Source organism: Vanacampus margaritifer, chromosome 4 (genome assembly GCF_051991255.1).
Source record: "Vanacampus margaritifer isolate UIUO_Vmar chromosome 4, RoL_Vmar_1.0, whole genome shotgun sequence".
In the NCBI taxonomy this organism is placed as follows: domain Eukaryota; kingdom Metazoa; phylum Chordata; class Actinopteri; order Syngnathiformes; family Syngnathidae; genus Vanacampus; species Vanacampus margaritifer.
Window position 1 is genome coordinate 6,747,562 of NC_135435.1, and position 19,738 is coordinate 6,767,299.

A 19,738-nucleotide genomic window follows, 5' to 3' on the forward strand; every position below is an offset into this window, starting at 1 on the left:
GTGCAAAGTTTTTCACTCAAAAATAAACATTAGATAAAGACTGGATGTATACACACGAAATCCATCTCAATCTGTTTATGCGTGGTGGTGATTTTGTCCTCAACCATGACAAGGGTAACTTGGCAATATAGAACGAGGGTCAAACTTATATTTACGCCAGGGGTGTCAAACACACCGCCCGTGGGCCGGATCAGGCCCGCAAAGTGGTTTACTCCAGCCCGCGAGACGATTTTGTAAAGTAAAAAAAAAATTGCAATGTGGGACCAATTAATCAGATGAGCAATGCATCTTGTCCTGGATGTCATGATTTTACACGCAACTTAAAGTTATGGCTTGTTTAAAAAATTAAAAAAAAAAAAAAATTATAGCTCGACATAAACGTGTTAACTACGACCTAAATTCAATTACTGGTAACACAAATACATATGACAAGAATTAACGTCCCTACAACTTTATTAACTACACCACACAATGCATTCTGGGAACAATATATATGCAAAACAGGTAGATTTAACACATCTGGAAATCATACAGGCAAAGTGTTGCCACGTTCCATTTGCATTCGTGTTATTTCTTGGAACAATATGATTACAGTTGAGCTCCGTAATTTAGGCAATTGTTTTTAAGTCGTATATCATTTTACCGACCCTGATTTACGCCGTGCAATAGGTGAAGGGGTGATGGGAGGGGGGGTCAGTTTTGAATGGTTTGTCTACAAATAGTAAAAGGAAAAACTTTGGACCATCCTTAAATTCATATTTTAGAAAAAACAAAATTAATCAGAATATTGTGTTTAGACTAATGAGGCTGCATAGAACATATTATTGTAAATAATGTTTTTGGATTGACAAAAGTGTATTAGTCAAAGAAGGTGTAAACAGTCTCCTCTTGAATTTCAAAGGCCCAAAAGTCAATGGCAATGGTACGGCTGACATTCTACAGAATATCCATCAAGTAAGAATATGTCATTCTGTTACATACTAGAATGCCAGCACTAAGGCGCTAAGCTCATTGTAGATGCCCACATTGTTTTCACGCTTCAAAATGCTATTTACAGCCGTATTACACATTGTTGCATTCTGTGTCAAGTCAAAGAGTCAAATCAAATTAAGCCTATAAAATGTATGCATGTAAATCTTTGCATCCCCCATAAGTGAAATGAAACATAAAAATGGACTGAAAATTGATTTTTGGTGGCGTTTAGGTATTTTATGAATTGCAAAAGCATCCAGGTTCAGTCCCGTCCACCACAGTCTTAGGTCCCCTTTACAACTGGTATTAAAATGGGATCTGTGTCCGGACACGTTATCCAGATAATAACAATCCAATCTTGCCTTTGGGTTTGCACCTGTTATTTTGAATGCATTCTCATTATCCTCATTGAGATCATACTCATATGTCTGTCTTGCAAAGCAAAACCTGCACGTGGTTCTGAACAGTGAATCACTTGTAGACTGCATCAACATTGTAGTCCTGTGTTTTACTGTACCATTTTTTTTATGAGCCAATCTCTGTAACAAATAATTAATTGACACAGTCTGAAAAAATACTTTCTGAATGAGCAGATGTGAAGTATTCGAAATCTCACAGGGGGTGCAACTGCAACCTGGACAATACTGGGGATGCTGTCTTATAATGATTTGCTCTTGAACGGCTCTGCATGAACCGTTATGTTTTTATTTTTAATAGATGTTGGACCCACGTTGCTTCTTGGGCCCAATTGGTGTAGGCCCGCCACGGCCACTAAAGGCTCGCCTTCGAGCCTTTTCTCCAGGCCTGGCTCCAGAGTGGGGCCCCGGTGACCTGCATCCGGTCAAGGTAGACCTCGATCCAAAATTGTCACTCATCATAAGGGGTCTTTTGAAGCGCACGTAGGACGGCAGGATGAGCTAAACAATGCGTTGGTATCTTCCTATGTGCGACTTCAAGGTCTAACCTGGTTTCAACTGGTAAGTGTGTATGCGTGCAGAGAGTTAGGAAGATGCAGAGCCAAGAGAAAGTTTTGTGCCAATGACGCCTAATCTTAACATATTTCAGTGCTTCTTAACCTGGGTTTGATCGAATTTCGGGCTCCGGTGAGTCAGTCTCATATGATTCGTGATGACACGCCATGGCCATCATTGTCTGCAGGTGATGACACAACATTGCTTTGCCTATCTGTGTTGCAGGGAATTTGGTCTGATCAGTAATCGACTTGACTTTTAGGATGGTACATCGTGTGATTTTTTTATTATTGTAATCCCTTACTATGCCAAGCATAAAAAGAAAGTAGTCAGAGGAATATGTGCAATATGAATTTGCATGTATAACAGAACGTAATGTGTTCCACAGGGTTCAATTTTGGGCTCTCTGCTGTTTTGATTCTATCTGCTGCACCTGGGTTCCATCTTAGCTGTGGTTGTTTTAAAGTGGGCTATAAACAAAGAGTTGTATTGAGTGATGGGAGTCAGCGTCCTAACTGCATGATTTGCAATGCCAAGTTGAGCAATTCCAGTCCAGCACAACTAGCTATCTAGTAAAACTAAAGGAACACTTCCTTAGGTTTGCATGGAGATGGGGAATACAAGAACACAATGCTTTCTAAATTCAAGGTAAAAAAAAAAAGCCAGATTTGACGAAAAGGCCACTCTCCCTGTTCATTTTGTTTGCCAGTTAACCCCTATACCTTTGTCTTGAATTAAAAAAACAACAACATAAAAATATTATTTTCTAGTGAATAAGGGTCTGCGCATAGGAAACAGGTGGGGATCAGTACCTCCAACAAAGTTAAGAACCATTGTCGTTTGTACTTGGGGTGGGACTTGATCAAAAATAATTAATCAAGTTAATTGTAACTAATTAATCTTTTTTAATCACATTTAATCATATAAAATTATTTATCCTAAAAAGCAAACATTTTTAATTTTTTAATTGGATTTTAGTGGACAACTGAATCAAACAACAGACACCGACTTGAATATTTTTAATTCTGGAAAAATGCATTTAATTGCATTTCAGTCAGGGCTGTGAAAATTTAAGAATTTCAGAATTCAATCAATTTTAGTGAAAGAGTTTGAATTTGACTCCACCCCACAGGATGTTGAATTGAATTTGAATTACAAGAAATGGAATTGATATTCATTTCAACTTCCTGCAGTTCAGAGAAACTTGCTGTCAGGTTAGCTATGGTTGTGGACCCAAGAGCATGGAAGCAGAGCGAGGAGGCCCGAGGTAAAGTTAGAAAAAAAAGGGGGGGTTATTAATTAAACAAAAACAAGGTGGTGCACATGGTGCCAACAGGAAACAACAAATTCCTAAATCCAAGCAAATGCATGACGAGGAAATGGCAAGACGTGGGGGAACGACAAAACATAGAAACGACGATGGACCGACAAAGACTCAAACAAAAACAGGAGACTAATGCTGCATTTGAGGATGGTCGGACATTTCCACGTTCAAACCAGGAAGTGTGTCCACTTGCAAATTCGGAAAAAAAAAAGACCCCGACTTCACCGACGGACTACAAGTGACCCCTTTGGAAACACAGACAGTGAATGGTAAAATTTTACTCATCTATAGTGACAACCCGCAGCTTGTCACTATAGGTGAGGGTAGAAACGTAGATCTGTCAGTGAAATTTGCCTCCTATCAGTCATGCAATGCAGTCGATTTTTGCATTAATGTGTTAATAAAAATAAAAATAAATCATTAATATATGAATGACACTGACTTGACTGGCCAAAATGTTTTAATTCATCAATCAATAATGTTTATCAAATCCACAAATTCTGACATTACAGCTGTTTTATGTCCACAAGTTAATTTATAATATGAACTTTCATTTACTAGGCTGAGCATGTGGAGATTGTGTGAGTCTGCTTACCTGTACTGCTTCCTTTGTGATACAATACTGCATATACTTACAGCGCCTCAAATGACTGACTTATCAAGTGTATGAATGTTTAAGTTTGAGAATTGATTTTTGAGGTTTCAGAAGCATGGACAGCTCAACCAGTATCAAACACATTATTTAAGGAAATATTTTTCCCATCTTGTGAACAGATCGTTGATTGGAGTAGGCCTGAGAGCTTCAGGATTCAGTTCAGGATCCTCTCCGCTCTGACAATAAATAGTATAATTTGTCTATTCAATTGGTCTAATGACACCTCGTCAGAAGAGGTAATACTCCATCTGCGCTCTCTGACAGTGAGAGCTCCACTGCCACCTACTGTAGTGGATGTGCAATTACTCTTTTTTTCTAGTACAGCAAAAATAAATAACTACGTAAATAAATAAATAAATACAATTAAAACATGTTCCCTGAGGTCACACATATCGCGCCGAGCCACCCACCCCAGTGGGGCCCACCCCTTTATTTGAGAAGGACTGTGGTCGAGTGATCCAGAAGGAAGCTAATCCCCAGTGAAAAGCATTCGATACCTAACTTGTAGTTCACAGAGTCAACTAAATTTCTCTATTCGCTAACTTTTAAGCCTGAATACCAGCACTTGACCAATAGCGCCCTAACAGTGAAGCATGCTGTGCAGGGTATATTTTTCAGCGGCAAGAACCGGAAGACTAGACACGTTTGAGGAAAAAAAAGGAATCCAGGATACTACAGCGTGATGTACACCTCCGGAAGGCTGTGGACCTCATTCTGAAGAAAATATTTACTTTCCAAAAAGACAACAATCATAAGGACATGACTTAGATAACAAATGAGTGGCTTCGTTCAAGTATGTGAATGTCCTTGAGAGTGCAGACATGAACAAAATGCGACGAGATTTGAAACCTGAACCTCAGAACTGTGAGGCAGAAACGTGAACCTTTAGGACACCGTGTATTAAATGCTGCCAGTCTATACACACTCCTAATATGGGCATGCAGTGTCCGAAATGTTGTTTTTAAACTGTAACTCTCACTGTACTCAACAGTGAAATACGTCGCCTTCCTCCAGGTGAGCTGGCTATTGGCTGCCTGTAGGGGTTGCACCTTGATCATGTCAGACAGCCCAGGGAGAGAAAAAACAAAACATGTTTGCCTGCAACATGCATTGGAGGCAAGTGTTTTATTTTTGGAGTGCACCGTGACTCTCTCCTTAAGGCTCCAGTTGACGAGAGGATGAGACGGCCTAGTGGCACTCTGAGCCGGGATTAACAAGCAGAGAGCACTTTGTCCCAACATCCGCTCACCAAAGGTAAAGCAGTCAAAGTGTGTTGCTTGATTGACAAGCTGCTGATATTTCCATGTATCCTTGTCTGGCTAGGTGCCAGATGTGTTCCTGTAGACAGCGCATTGGACTTGCTAGCAGCATGTGGCTAATTGGAAATCTTAAATGCATGATACAAACAATACAGTCGGTCCAAAAGAGGGACCCCCCCCCAAAAAATAAACAACATTGTAGGCCTATTGTGTTTCTGCACAATGTTGTGTTGTAATTGAAAGTGAGTGAGAGGGAGCACTTATCAAAACATGTACAACAAGTACAAGTGAGATTTTTTACAATTTCTATCAACTTGGTATGGAACATGGCTTGAGTGTCTTTACTCTATCTGTAATATTGAGCTGTTGTATCTACAGTATTAAGGAGCAAAACAAAGGTGGCTGCTGTTTCTACCATCAGGTATACAGTATGTTCGTCAAGATACATATGATAAAAGAGCTCGGCCTCCATTTCGTTTAATTGCGTTTGTTGAGGTCATGGCACCATTTTGTCAGAGATGATCTTACACTTTCCACCTTTGAGCTGCTTCGATGTAAGCCAAGACACCCAAGCACAGAGCCTTAAAAAGGGCTGTCTCATATGTCAGCCTGCCTCCTTGCCATTGGAGTCGCTTTGACAACCCAAATTTATACTTACTGTAGACCAGTGTTCATTTATAAACCTGTAACTGTTGTGTAATGTTCATAAAAAAGAATTTTTTTGGTTTGCACATTCACTCAAAGTCTGTGAATGTGACTCCAATAAACTTTCAGAGACACAAGTCGAAGCTTATAGAACCTCCGAGAGGATTTTGTGCCTGGTATTGATTTCCAACAGACTGATGTTGTTTCTGTGAGTGTAAGACATCATGCAGCAGGTGCTCACTGTCAGAATGTTTGCTCTGATTTCCCTCCGACTAAATTTAGACTGCAAACCCATTCTAGTGACAACCAAATATATTATTCGGACTGAAAGCAGGCAATTCCATCTTGGTGAATAAAAATAACTCTGATCTGTGGCAAAGTCAGAATTATACAAATGCATTCATTACAGGAGCAACTGTTTTTTCGTGTTACGTTTGCTGCCTTTGAATGAAACCAAAAAAACGTCTCGCTTTCTTCAGCTAATATATTTGTTTCCCAAGTACTTCCTCATTGGCTAAAAGTCTCTGCGACTCCTGCATGTGTGCACCTCTTACCCTCTTCTGCATGTCTTGGTTACTTTTATATCATGCCAAGGTCATGCTCGAATTTGACCACCTCCTTGGGAGACTATTTTCATAAGATGCTTGTCATCAGTTCAATGCATCCTTGCCATAAGCAAGAGCTTTACGTGCCTTTCTATTTCTAATAGTATTGCCTTTGGTAGGAGGGCATCATCTTCAGGACCCAATTAAGACATTCAAAATGTGTAAATGAGTCAGTGATGAGAGCTCATATTCTAATTTCAGCTACAGATTTAGCTCAGAGTCATGAAGCTATCTTATACAGTGTCAGAGCAGGCAAGAAGAATCCGGAGTAGAACATGGTGGACATGAACACGATATATGCAAACTGGAGAATGATTTATGCAGTAAAACAAATCAGAGAAATCACATGCGATTAAGAAAAATAGATAATTATTTTATTCAATTCCAAGATTAAGTACTGTAGTATTGATGAATAACAGTCTAGTAAACAGAGGAGTACATCTGCTCTCAAATTTTTGCTAAAACGACAAATAGGTTTGACATGGAATCTTTAGAACATTTGAGTAAATTGATATGATAAATGTTGAAATATATAGACAACTGTAATCACAAATCACAAAAATCCAAAATGTCATGTTCCACTTCTGTTTTCTTCAGGCTGAGAAAAAAAAGGAAACAAAAAACACTTTCAATCAATCAATCAATCAATCAATCAATCAATCAATGTGGATGTAGAAGTCCAATATGCATATGTAAAAATAAACTAATTATTGAAAATGTTTTAATCAAATACAAATATTTGACCCAAAGGGTTTTTTAAATTAAATTAGATTTTGGTAACAAAAAGATGTGTGGAGTTAAACTTTTCTTTTAAAAGTGCAGTTTTTTGTTTTTTTTTAACAAGTGCAAACATGTTAGATTATCATAAGATACATTTTGAGCTGACAATATTCACACAATTTCCAGTAAATCTCTGGGATAGGCAACTTATTTATTTGGCTTTCATAATGTTAAATTTCCTCTATTTGCTGTGGTTTGAAAATAAACAAAATCAAGCCTGTGACCAGATGGCATGACCAAATGTTTGCATTCTTCAATTTATTTGTCATGATTTCACTGTAGCCCTTTTCATATTTGTTTTGGAGGGTTATTCCTTTCAGTCAGTTTGCCGGTTAAATTCATGCTCCATATGGTTTAAGTCTGGAGAGTAATCTAAAACCTGACATTTCTTGCCCTTGATGAACTTTTATGTTTTGTTCACTTGCTCTGTGGCTGGCAAGTATTTTATTTTATTTTTTTAAATGTGCTCTCTTGTACACTCACATGTGCACATATGCACAAAAAATAAATAAAAGCACACATTTACAAGATGACTCAGAGCAGACATTAATTGATTATTATGCTTTATTTCTGTTGCATAGTGGTGGCAATACAAAGCTAGGACCTGGTAGTGGTTAATTCCCATAAGAATATACAGTAAACACAACTTCCATAAAGTCAAGTCAAGTCATCTGTATTCACATCACTTCACATTTTCCACAATATTTTATTTTACAGTCTTATTTCAAAATGGAATATAGTGGACACCCACTATTTGTAGAGAATACGTGGCTGGCCCGTGACAAGCAAAAATCTGTGTTTAACAGAAGCCCGTTGAAATGCATTGGACTTTTTTTAAACCCCAAAATGCGCTTTCCATGCAAAACGGGGTTGGGCAAAGAACAGGGACATCCTGGAAGAAAACCTGCTCCAGAGCACTTGTGACCTCGGATAAGGGTGAACATTTATTTGCAGGATGACCCTGAACACACAGCCAATACATCAAGGAGTGGCTTGGTGGCAACTCTGTGAATGTCCTTGTGTGGCCCCGCCACAGCCCAGATTGAATCCCAATGAGCACCTCTGGGGGGCTTTCCCCATCCAACAAGGCGCTTTTAAGGAAGATGGGTGAAACTGTACAAAGTGTGCCAAGATTGGGTCATACATCATTTTCAGAAACATCAACAATAGGCTGAGAATAATTATGTACGTATGGTTTTCTTTTTGTTTTTTAAATGTGTATTTGAATACATTTGTTTCATTATAAGATGTTGTGTATAGGATTTTGAGGGGGGAAAAGAAAAAAAAGAAACTATTCATTTTGGAATACAATGAAGTGATGTGTATACTTTCTAAATGCACTGTATATTTATATGACAATTAATAGCCTTGAATTAAAAAAAAAAATTAACAAAAATTACACCTGTCTATTTCTGTACTCCATGGGATGCAGGACATTTCTGCTCTGAAGCTTATTGTAATTTGAACATTTTGTATGGAAACTAGGCCAGTTTGTTGATATGTGTATCTTTTGCAGGACTTGCCATGCTGATGGAAGTAAGCAACGGGTTTGAGTCTGGTCTTTCCCAGCAATATCCACCACCCTTACTCCCAAAACCTGCTAAAGACAATGTGAGACTTCAAAAACTAAAGAAGAAGAGAGTCAAGAAAAAGGGCAGTCTCTCTCAGACACCCATCCCATTTCGGTCCTGCTTGTCACCTGTCAATGAAGCCAGCACAGATCTCGAGCACAGTGACCTGTCCAGCCCACCAAAGACACCAGATTCAGTCTGCACTGTAGAATCCTTGTGGTCCAATTTACCACTGGACTCCTTTGACCAGTCTGCATCTGCAATTCCCCTCATTGAAAGCAGCTCCTACAAGCAAATTGATGGTGTTCTACCACAGACTTACAAAAGACAGATCAAGAGTTCTGAAGAGCAGGTGGCACCACTATACGAATGCTCCGCATTCTTATTTGATGAATTGACTCCTGACTTGACGACACCTATAAATCCAATCGCCATACCAAGAACGGAGCAGGTTCCGCCATCATCACTTCAAGGGGCTTTCAATTCAGTGTCATCAAATTCCCTTAGGTCAGTCACAACAGTCCATCCTGTCACTGTGTCTGAGTCCAATCCTAAAATATCAACTCAAAACTTGACACGATCTTCAGATATCCTCAGCTATGGTTCAAACCCAACACCTTCTCAAGTTGCAGATCTGTCTCCTTTTCCTCCTGTGCTGTTATCTGTTTCAAACACACAAAAATCTCATTTTATTCCCAACCATATCGAAACAAACACTATTTCAAGAGAGTGCCCTCTACTCCATACGTCAACGTCTTGGACTCCCAGACCTGTCAGTAATGGTAACTTTGTAAGGCAATTATCCCAAGAGACTAGATGTGATGGCCCAAAAAAATCTATGTATACATCAAAAGCAACATTAAATGAGATCACTAAGCCTTCTGGCAATCCAGACCTTACAGTGATCAACCCAACCTACAAAGAAGAATCATTAGCACTTACATACATGGAGAAAAAAGCTGCAGAAGAAACAAAAGATCTGAAACCAGCTGTGCCCACAATCTTATATGGAAAACCCAAGACCGCATCTTGCACACAGTCGAGAGTATTCACTCCCTCTTGTGAAATATCTGAAACCGATCCTGGATTGTCTGTAACAAGTACAGCTTTGAAGTCCTGTCAAAATGGATTTGCGCCCTCAGTTTCCGTCGAGTCTCTTTATGGTAAAATGTGTGCTGCTAAGAAAGAAGTACAGCAGAATGTTAATAAAGGGAATGGAATCCAAAATACCTGCAGGAGTACTTTAAGCATTCCCATTGACGTTGCCATTTCTAGAGAGATTTCAACATCAAATGCTACCATGCCTGACTCTGCCCTTCGAGAATCTGTCCCAAACTTGAAAACAGACCAAATTTTAGAACGAGAATCTGCACATTTGCCAAAAGTCCCATCATTTCTTTGCACTGCACCAAAGACTCAGACAGCATTGATTTATCCACAAGAATCCGCAAGCTTGAGACACATGCCGCCCACCTACCATCGTCCAGTTGCCGGGGCTCGCAAGTCATTGTCATCACTACTGGAGAATCAAATATCATTGGCCACCTCCAAATCAAGAGCACAATCAACATATTATGGACTTACTCCTCTTCAGTATGCTGCTCATGGCGGGATTCGAACTCTAACGTCTTATCAAAGCCTTGTCTGCCGCAGAATTGAACTGACCTCTTTCACCAAAACGCAGGAGGATGACGTTGGTGTCTCAAAATTTGATTCAACAAAACAACTTAATGGACACCAAAAGCTACCATCATTGGAGAATGCATCTGCAAATACTGTGCAATCAATTTCAAAGCCAAGGGAATCAAAACCCCTAACAGCGCGGACTGTCAAAAATAACAAAGACAAATTTGAGAAAAGTCATGAAGTCAAAACTCAACATGTGGAAATCCCTTCATTTCAAACATCTAGTTTGGAAAAAATAAGACCTGAACTTCCTCTTGGTTTGGTACAGAAACATATGTGTCAGTCCACAGTTGATGTATCTACACGAAAGGCATCATACTCTGAGGTTCCAATGCCAATTCCTAAAGCAGGTGAGGTACACACACCGACTGTCACAATGTTTCCTGCAGAGTCAGTTTTAAATATGACCCCATGCCTAAACAATAGCAGCAGTTTCTTTGATGCAATCCCAAAGCTGGTAGGGCAAGAGTCAATTAAGGAAACGAAGTGTATTGTAAAAGTGATAGATGCTGAGAAATGTGCAGAAAATGACAAAAAACAGACCAAGGCTTTTGGATTCAACATCGAAAATTCAAAGCAAAAGCTTGGCAAAAGTGTAAGTGGTGTTGGCTCAATAGCAGCCAATAATGTAAATAATTCACCAAAGACTAAGCCTTTAATCAAAATGGATAACAAAGCTTCACATGGTCAAAGACAAATGAAAGAAAGACCTGAATTTATTCTACACGCTAATGTTAACACTGATGACATTCTACTCTCTGGCGTAACTATCGAAATCCTTGAAAAGGCGAACAGAGGCTGCCAATTTGACACTGAAATTAAAAACCCAACTATCACTCCGACAGAATCAACACTTCAACATGAGCCTGTAACAGCTTCTGCGAGTTGTGCACACAATCACCGACTCAGTGAGACAGTAAGTCACAAAATGTGTTTCCTAGGAGACGCTTGTGCTTTGAAAACATGCCCTAGCCCTGTAAATACTTTGTCAACCAATAACCCAATGCATGATACCAAGCTCCATGACATACCAATGAGTACAACCAAATACCATAACATATTCCCTTTGGAGAGAGACCACCAACCAAATATAGAAACTGTAATGCTCTACAAAACAAGTAACAATTTCGTTCCAGCCTCCAGATTGCAAGGTAAAGTTAATCATGAAGAAAATTGCAACATTACTGCCAGCAAGGCCTCAACAGACGGACGGCAAGCATCTATAACAATTCAAAATCCAAATACTATAGACCTGACAAATATGAAAGTACTAGCACACAATTGTGATGTGCCTTCTCTGTCAACCAACGGCATTGGTTTTGTGGCTGAAAAATTACCAGGAGAGTCTCCTGCCATATCTGAAAAAGCAAAATTTACAGATACAAAAAATACCTCAAATGGGAAAACACTGCTGAACATGCTTGACTGTATTGGTAAACAATCCAACACACAATTCGTAGGATCACATACGTTAAGCAACACAACCACAAACATGGCTTCCCCTCTGGAATTAGGTGATCTTAAGAAAAACCTAAAACAAAGAGGTGTTCCGGAAACTACTAAGTCAAATCGATGGAACATTGGTGGAAATCTCCCTGCCACTGAGGTTATTTTAACAGAGCCAATTATTAGTGGTAAACCGGCATGTAATACACCGCACATCCAACGTAATGTGCCCTCAAGCCCTATAATGAGGCATGTGACTCAAGAAAGTCCTCAGCTTTGGACACCAGTAACAACAACAGAACAATCTGTTAATAAACCAGCTGAAAACTTTGAAAATGGACCTCTTTTAACACCATATAAAGGAACTGTAATTCAAAATCCTGTGAAAAGGGTTTTAAATTCTAATGACTGTGTGACTGCAAACATGCTGAATAACAATGCAGAACAGAGTCAAAAGCCAAAGTCTGATGAAAAAGTTCACAATTCTGTGAATTTCTCAGGCATTCAGACTCAAGCAGAAAAAACAAGGCACTTTGCTAAAGAAGCAAGTACAGCTGTTGAAACTGATATTCATAATGTAAATATGAAAAGCATCTCACATAATGCTGTAAATATGCAATCTGCTACGACTCAGGCTAAAGTGACTCAATCTGTTCCTGCCCCACTAAGTCCAACAAAATCTTTGGTTGTCCCACGAGCCGTTTTGTTACAAGAACCAAGACTTTGCAATACACCAACACAGCCATTTAAATGTTTGTTAAGTCAGTCCTGCCATACACCTATGAACAAACGCCCCTCCTCAGCACCTGTGCAAAATGAGGCCATTTCTTTAAATACAACTTCCAGCACTGCTTGGGTCTCTGTTAAACCAGATTCCCAATCAAAAATCAGTCAATCAAAGTTCGGAATAAACATGGAAACCAAAACAAGCCCTTCTCTCCATCATTTGATTGGCAGTCCTAACACACATCCATCTAAGCAGGTTGAAATGCGCCCTTCTTCTGCCACTATAGAAAGAAAACCTTCTGGTGTAAACTCCCAGAATCCAGTCCATACAAACCTTTCTGCCAGTAAGGACCAGCATTTGACAGAGCAGCCAGTTGAGAGCATTTCCCCTACAAAGCCAGCGACAGATACTGTCATGAAATCATCCATAGTTAAAGCTGCTGTCATTGATTCTCCCACTCCTGCCTCTTTGCCTCAGGCCTCAGTATCAGTCTCAACTCCATCCCCAAACAAAGGAACGTCACTGCTATCTCAGAAAATCACTGGACTCAAAGACAGGGGTGTTTTGAAGATGAAGGATACACCAGGAATGGTGCAAAGACCAGAAGTCGAACCCTCCATGAAGTCAGTGACATCAACTGTATCTTCAATTGCTGAGAAAAAGACAATTGGACCAGGAACATCTCCCTCGCCTACCGAGCCAAAGGCAGCCCAGAAACCAAAAGGCCTTAAGGCTAAACTCAGTGGATGGACACGCCTCAAAAAACACATGATAGTTGAACCAGATGAACCAGCCTTTCCAGAGCCATTGGCCAAATTTCAGGATGAGTCCAGTGACAACAAAAAAAATGATTTTGAAAGTAAGCAGCAGTTGTCAGCAGAGCAGTGTGATAATCAAGACTTGGTCAAGAACCAGGAGAGTCCCAGGGCGCTGAGGATGTGGGATGCCCTCCTCTTCCAGATGTTCTCCACCAAAGATCGAATCATGCACCAGATCAACTCCACCAAAAAGGATTCCGAAAAGAAAAAGGCCCCCAAAGACATCCAGGAAGAGCTTCCATCCTTTGTCAATCGCCTACCGGTTTTGCTGTACAGTCCTCGATTTGATGCAAGGAAATTGAAAGAAGCAGCAGAGAAGCCACTGACAAAAATAGCAACAGTGTTTGAAAGGGGACTGCTGAAACGAAAAACTCAGGAGGATGATCGCAAGGACTTCAATAGGATAGCTAGAGGATTTGGACCCAATTAAAAGATAAGCGGTTCAGATAATGAATGTGGATGGACAAACAAACGAAATGTAACATGTGCAGATGTATCTGGGGTTGTTTCATCATATTAAAATAGGAACCTTTTGAATTTTATAATAAGTTTACAGGCGAGGTTGATTAGTTTACGAGTAGGACTACATCATTTACCAAGCTACATATTTGTATTTATAGGTGTTAACTGCTGACTTTTAAACCTCTGCAATAAATTTGGATTTACATTCCTAATTCAACTAAGATGATGCATTTTTAAATGACTATTGGACAGAACGATTGTGTAGGTTGGACTTGGAGGGAAATACGTACAGTATGTCATTCAGTGTTTGGCCAATCAAAGAAGCCAGGAAAACAAAGTGGAGATATGATGATATAATGGGTTGTGTGATCTAAATGTTTAAAATGAAACTGTGAATCAAATAATAGCATTGCCTGTTTTTGTTGTTGTTGTTGTTGTTTTTGTTTTTTTGTGGGACTGAAACAATACAAACAGCAATGTGGAAGTTAATGATGATGTTCCGCTGGTTGGATCTTCAGTATGCAGACTAATAATAAAAAGGAAGTGAAGTGAAGAAAGTGCATTACATATTAGTGTCAAACTTCACAATTTAGAGATTATTTCTGCTGTAAAAGCAAGACTATAGACTGGAAATACAGGTTTTGACTCTGAATGTCCCCCATACTGTCTTAAAAAGAAAAAAAAGAAAAAAGATCTTTAATCATATGGGATTTCATTTGTGATGTCAAGACTTCTTTATCCCAATATACCAGTACTATCTTGAACTTCATTTATTACACTGCTAAGTTTAAAATTTAAAGTTTTCTTTAATTTCTGGCATTTTCCTAAAACACTTTTTAGTTTGTAATTACAATTCAGCAAATTCACCTCAACTGTGAGGTGATACATGGCTGCAAATAAGTTGTGTCGTAGTAAATGTGATTCTGTTCCTTTTCTACAGAAGCGTATTGCATTCACTTGGAAACAAAAAAACAACTCCTGTTTTTCTGACTAATTTTTTTGGGGAGCTTTTTTGTTTTTAAATTTCCGTTTTTCTGAGAAAAAAAAATTCTGTTTTACCGAATTTTTTTTTTGTCAAAAAAATATTCAGAAAAACAGGCTGAAAAAAAAAGAAAAACTAAGAAAAACAGGGAGGGGGTTATCCAGAAAAACTGGGAAAATAATTATTTTAAAAAACAGAAAAAAAATATTCAGAAAAATAAATAAAAATTTTATAACCTCTGAACTCTAAGTGACTTGTTGCAGACTCGCTAATAGCGGAAGCGGACACTTTCCCGCATACCTCCTGTCACACAGCGGTGAGGGTGTCTTGTCATTTCCTGTTTTATTGTGAAAAGTCTGACTCCTCTCGTTTCAGGTCACTTGCCCTTCCTCGTGTGGTGTCTGTGTCAACCCTGATCCCTGATTGTTTCCACCTGTTCCCCATTACCCTCATGTGTTAAATAGTCTGCGTTTTCCCCTGTCTTGTGCCGAAGTGTTTTCGTTTGAGCCACTGAAGCCTGCCATAGACCACAGCCTTGATATCCAATTGCCTTGTCGCCTTTATTTGCCTTGTCTCGTGAGAGAACCTTTGTTTGTAATTTTGTATAGCTTAGTTTTGTTTAGTCATAGAGTGATTTTTGTTTTTGAATGTAGTTGTGAACTTCCTCCCTTTTGGAGCGCTTTCAGTTAATGTTTGTATAGTCTTTATTTTTCCTCTCTCATTGAAGAGCTTTTGTTTTGTTAATTAAAAGCTGCTTTACCCTCCACCTCTTCCTCTGCGTCTGAGTCCAAAACAGCCTCGTTGTGTCAGAACACTTCGGCCAGCATGGACTCAGCAGAAAGAGAGCAATGGATCGCAGCTTTGCGGGCTCAGGATGCCCGTCTACGCCGACAGGAGGAGTTTCAGACCGCCATGGCAACGCAAATGACTGAGCTTTCAGCTCAGATTCCGGGTGCTCGAAGTCGCACCAATAGCCCTCCGGCCGAGCCAGAGACTCAAGCTACCTTGCCGATTCTACCCGTGCCATATACCGGATCAGGGATCAAGTTAGCCTCTCCTGAGCGATTCTCTGGAGAGCCAGGACAATGCAAGGCCTTTTTAACAGACTGTGACATTCATTTTGAGTACTCCCCCCAGGCTTTTCCCACAGATCGTTCAAGGGTGGCTTTCATGATCTCTCACCTGACTGGAAGAGCCAGAGCCTGGGCCACGGCAGAGTGGGCCCGCTGTTCCCCACTTTGCAGCTCCGCCCCGAAATTCCGAGCCGCTCTTCAGGGAGTCTTTGACCCAGCCTGTTCCGACCGAGAAAAGGCCCGGCAGCTAAGCAGTCTGATCCAAGGAAGGGACTCCGTGAGTGACTATGCCATACGCTTCCGCACTCTTGCGGCAGAGAGTGGCTGGAACACCACGGCGCTCTACGACGTTTTTCTCAAGGGCCTGACAACGTCCATCCAGGAGCTTCTCATCGCAGTCGATCTTCCACCGGATTTGGACTCCCTCATCGCCCTGGCCATACGGACGGATCATCGGCTGCAGGAGGTGACGCAGAGCCGCGCTCGCCGGACCAGGACAATGGAGGGTTTCCCGCGCTTCTCAACATCAGGGGGGTCAGCTCCTCTCGGATCTCTGTCAGTTCAGCGCCAACCAGCTCCCGCGCAACCAGAGGAAGAGCCCATGCAACTGGGCAGAGCGCGGATCTCGCTGGAGGAGAGACGGCGTCGACAGCGGGAAGGGCTGTGTTTCTACTGCGGGAACCGAGATCACCTCGTGGTCGCCTGCCCAGCCAAAAGGACCCAAGAGGTGAGTCAAGTCACGACTCTGGCAGCGGCTCCACGCAGACTCACGTCAGTGAGGATCAACCATCACACCACTCCCACAGACCTCTATGCCCTGATAGATTCTGGGGCCGACGAGAGCCTAATTGACTGGGGGCTGGTGAGACATTTAGGAGCCAAGACTGAGCCGTTAATCAAGCCCATTAAGGCTAGGGCCCTGAATGGAAGTGAACTATTTATTATTACGCACATCACAGAACCCATCCAGCTCCAAGTCGGCAAACATAAGGAGCACCTAGTTTTTCAGTCTCCTTCACGGACCCTGGTCCTAGGACACCCTTGGTTGTGTGCACACAATCCCCATGTAGACTGGGTAACTGGCGAAGTTCTGGGATAGGGAAAGAATTGTGTGAGCCATGGGATTGGTTCACCAAACCGAGAAGTAGACATCACCACGGTTGATCACATTTCTGTCAAATCCTTCACAGACGCAGAATACCCGAATTTGAGTGCCGTGCCTCCATGCTACCATCACCTCCAGGAGATCTTCAGCAAGACCAAGGCCATGTCGCTCCCACCCCATCGTGCCTATGACTGCCATAGAACTGATTCCTGGTTCCACCATTCCCAAGGGACGCCTATATTCTGTTTCAGGACCAGAGAAGGCGGCTCTTAGGGATTACATCGAAACTTCTCTGAAGGTTGGACTGATTCGTCCTTCCTCATCACCAGCGGGAGCAGGTTTCTTTTTTGTGGGGAAGAAAGATGGTTCTTTACGGCCATGTATAGACTATAGCCCCCTTAATGACATTACGATAAAGAACCGCTACCCTCTTCCTCTCATGTCCTCCGTCTTTGAAAATCTCCAACAAGCCACGATCTTTACTAAATTGGACTTGCGCAACGCCTACCACCTCATTAGGATCCGAGAGGGGGATGAGTGGAAGACAGGGTTCAATACACCTAGTGGCCATTGTGAATACCTGGTCATGCCCTTCGGACTCACTAACGCTCCTGCAGTGTTCCAGGCCATGATCAATGACGTGTTGAGAGACTTTCTGGACCAGTTTGTATATGTTTATTTAGACGACATACTCATATACTCGACAGATCTAGCCACTCATCAGATCCATGTTTCCAAAGTTCTTCAAAGACTGCTGGAGCACAAACTGTATGTTAAGGCCGAGAAATGCGTCTTTCATGCTGGAACCGTCTCTTTTTTGGGTTTCGTCATAGCTCCGGGGAGGGTTCAGATGGACCCGGCTAAAACTAGGGCTGTGACGGAGTGGCCCACTCCTGTTAGCCGCAAGAAGGTTCAGCAGTTCCTCGGGTTCGCAAACTTCTACAGACGCTTCATCAGAGGGTTCAGCGCAATAGCTGCCCCTCTGCATGCCCTCACCTCCACTCTGGTGAGGTTCAGTTGGTCACCGGCGGCTGAAGCCACTTTTGAAGAACTCAAGAAACTATTTGTCACAGCGCCGATCCTCATAGTACCAGATCCACAGCGGCAATTCATGGTGGAAGTGGATGCATCCAATGAGGGGATCGGAGCTGTCCTGTCTCAACGCGCAGAGAAGGATGGAAAGATGCACCCCTGCGCATTCTTTTCACGACGATTATCCAAGGCCGAGCGGAACTATGACGTTGGGGACAAAGAGCTTCTGGCCGTCAAGCTTGCTCTGGAAGAGTGGAGGCACTGGCTTGAGGGGGCAAAGCATCCATTCGTGGTCTGGACCGATCACAAGAACCTGGAATATATACGCAAAGCCAAGAGACTCAACTCACGCCAGGCAAGATGGGCACTGTTCTTCAATCGGTTTTCCTTCTCTCTCACTTACAGGCCAGGGTCCCAAAACGTCAAACCCGACGCCCTGTCCCGTCTCTACGATCCTGAGCCTGTAACTAAGGAACCAGAGACCATCCTTTCGCCGGACTGTGTGATTGGAGCCGTGACATGGCCTATCGAGAGAGAAGTGAAACAAGCTAACGGGGAGGCAACCCCACCAAAAGGGTGCCCGGCGAATAGGCTATTTGTTCCAGAGCAGCTGCGCCCACAGGTGATCCATTGGGGTCACACCTCGCTTCTATCCTGTCATCCGGGAGTTCGATGGACAATTTATGCCATCTCCCGGCGTTTCTGGTGGCCTTCCATGGAGCCGGAGGTCCGGGAGTACATCGATGCCTGCTCGGTATGTGCTCGAAACAAGACATCCACCAGATCGCGCATGGGTCTGCTACAGCCTCTTCCCATTCCTTCTCGACCATGGGCTGAAATTTCCCTGGATTTTGTCACGGGACTTCCTCTCTCCAAAGGAAAGACCACCGTTCTCACAGTAGTTGACCGATTTTCTAAGATGGTCCGATTCTTAGCCTTGTCAAAGCTTCCCTCAGCCAAGGAAACGGCTGAGGTCATGATTAAACACGTTTTTCGAGTTTACGGGTTCCCTAGAGACATTGTGTCGGATCGGGGGCCCCCAGTTTGTGTCACGCTTTTGGAAGGAATTTTGCCGCCTAATAGGCGCCAAAGCCAGCCTAACCTCAGGGTACCACCCTGAGGCTAACGGTCAGTCGGAACGTCTCAACCAGCAGCTGGAAACCGGTCTACGGTGCCTTGTATCTCAGAACCCGGCATCGAGGAGCAAAAACCTGGTTTGGGTTGAGTTTGCCCATAATTCCCTGCCCACCTCTGCTACTGGACTCACCCCCTTCAAATGCGTTTTTGGATACGACCCTCCTTTTTTTCCTAACCTAGAGTCTGAGGCCTCTGTTCCCTCAGCCCATGCCTTGGTCAGTCGTTGCCATCGCGTCTGGGCAGCCGCTCGGCAGGTTCTGGAGCGCCAGAGGGACAGAGGCAAGCGAGCAGCGGATCGGAAAAGGAGACCTGCTCCAGTATACCAGCCAGGGAACAAAGTGTGGTTGTCAGCCAAACATCTGCATTTAAAGGTGCCATGCCAAAAGTTGGCGCCTCTGTTTGTGGGCCCATACCCCATCTCCAAGGTGATCAACCCGGCCGCGGTCCGTCTTCGCCTGCCTCGGTCCTTGCGTGTTCACCCAACGTTC

General features: G+C 42.2%; 1 protein-coding gene across 2 annotated transcripts in view; it reads right to left on the bottom strand.

The window, feature by feature from the left end:
- Positions 1 to 6,783: 6,783 nt before the first annotated feature.
- Positions 6,784 to 19,738, bottom strand: part of LOC144050638 (uncharacterized) — a 37,008-nt gene continuing 24,053 nt past the window's right edge. Inside the window, exon 14 of one of the 2 annotated variants that reach the window (XM_077564060.1) lies at positions 6,784 to 7,029. In XM_077564060.1, the coding sequence (XP_077420186.1) occupies positions 7,025 to 7,029 (5 nt within the window). In that variant the 3' untranslated portion in view covers positions 6,784 to 7,024. Of the gene's footprint in view, positions 7,030 to 9,310; positions 9,445 to 19,738 lie in introns of those variants that run through there. The other variant, XM_077564058.1, reaches the window with a different exon arrangement.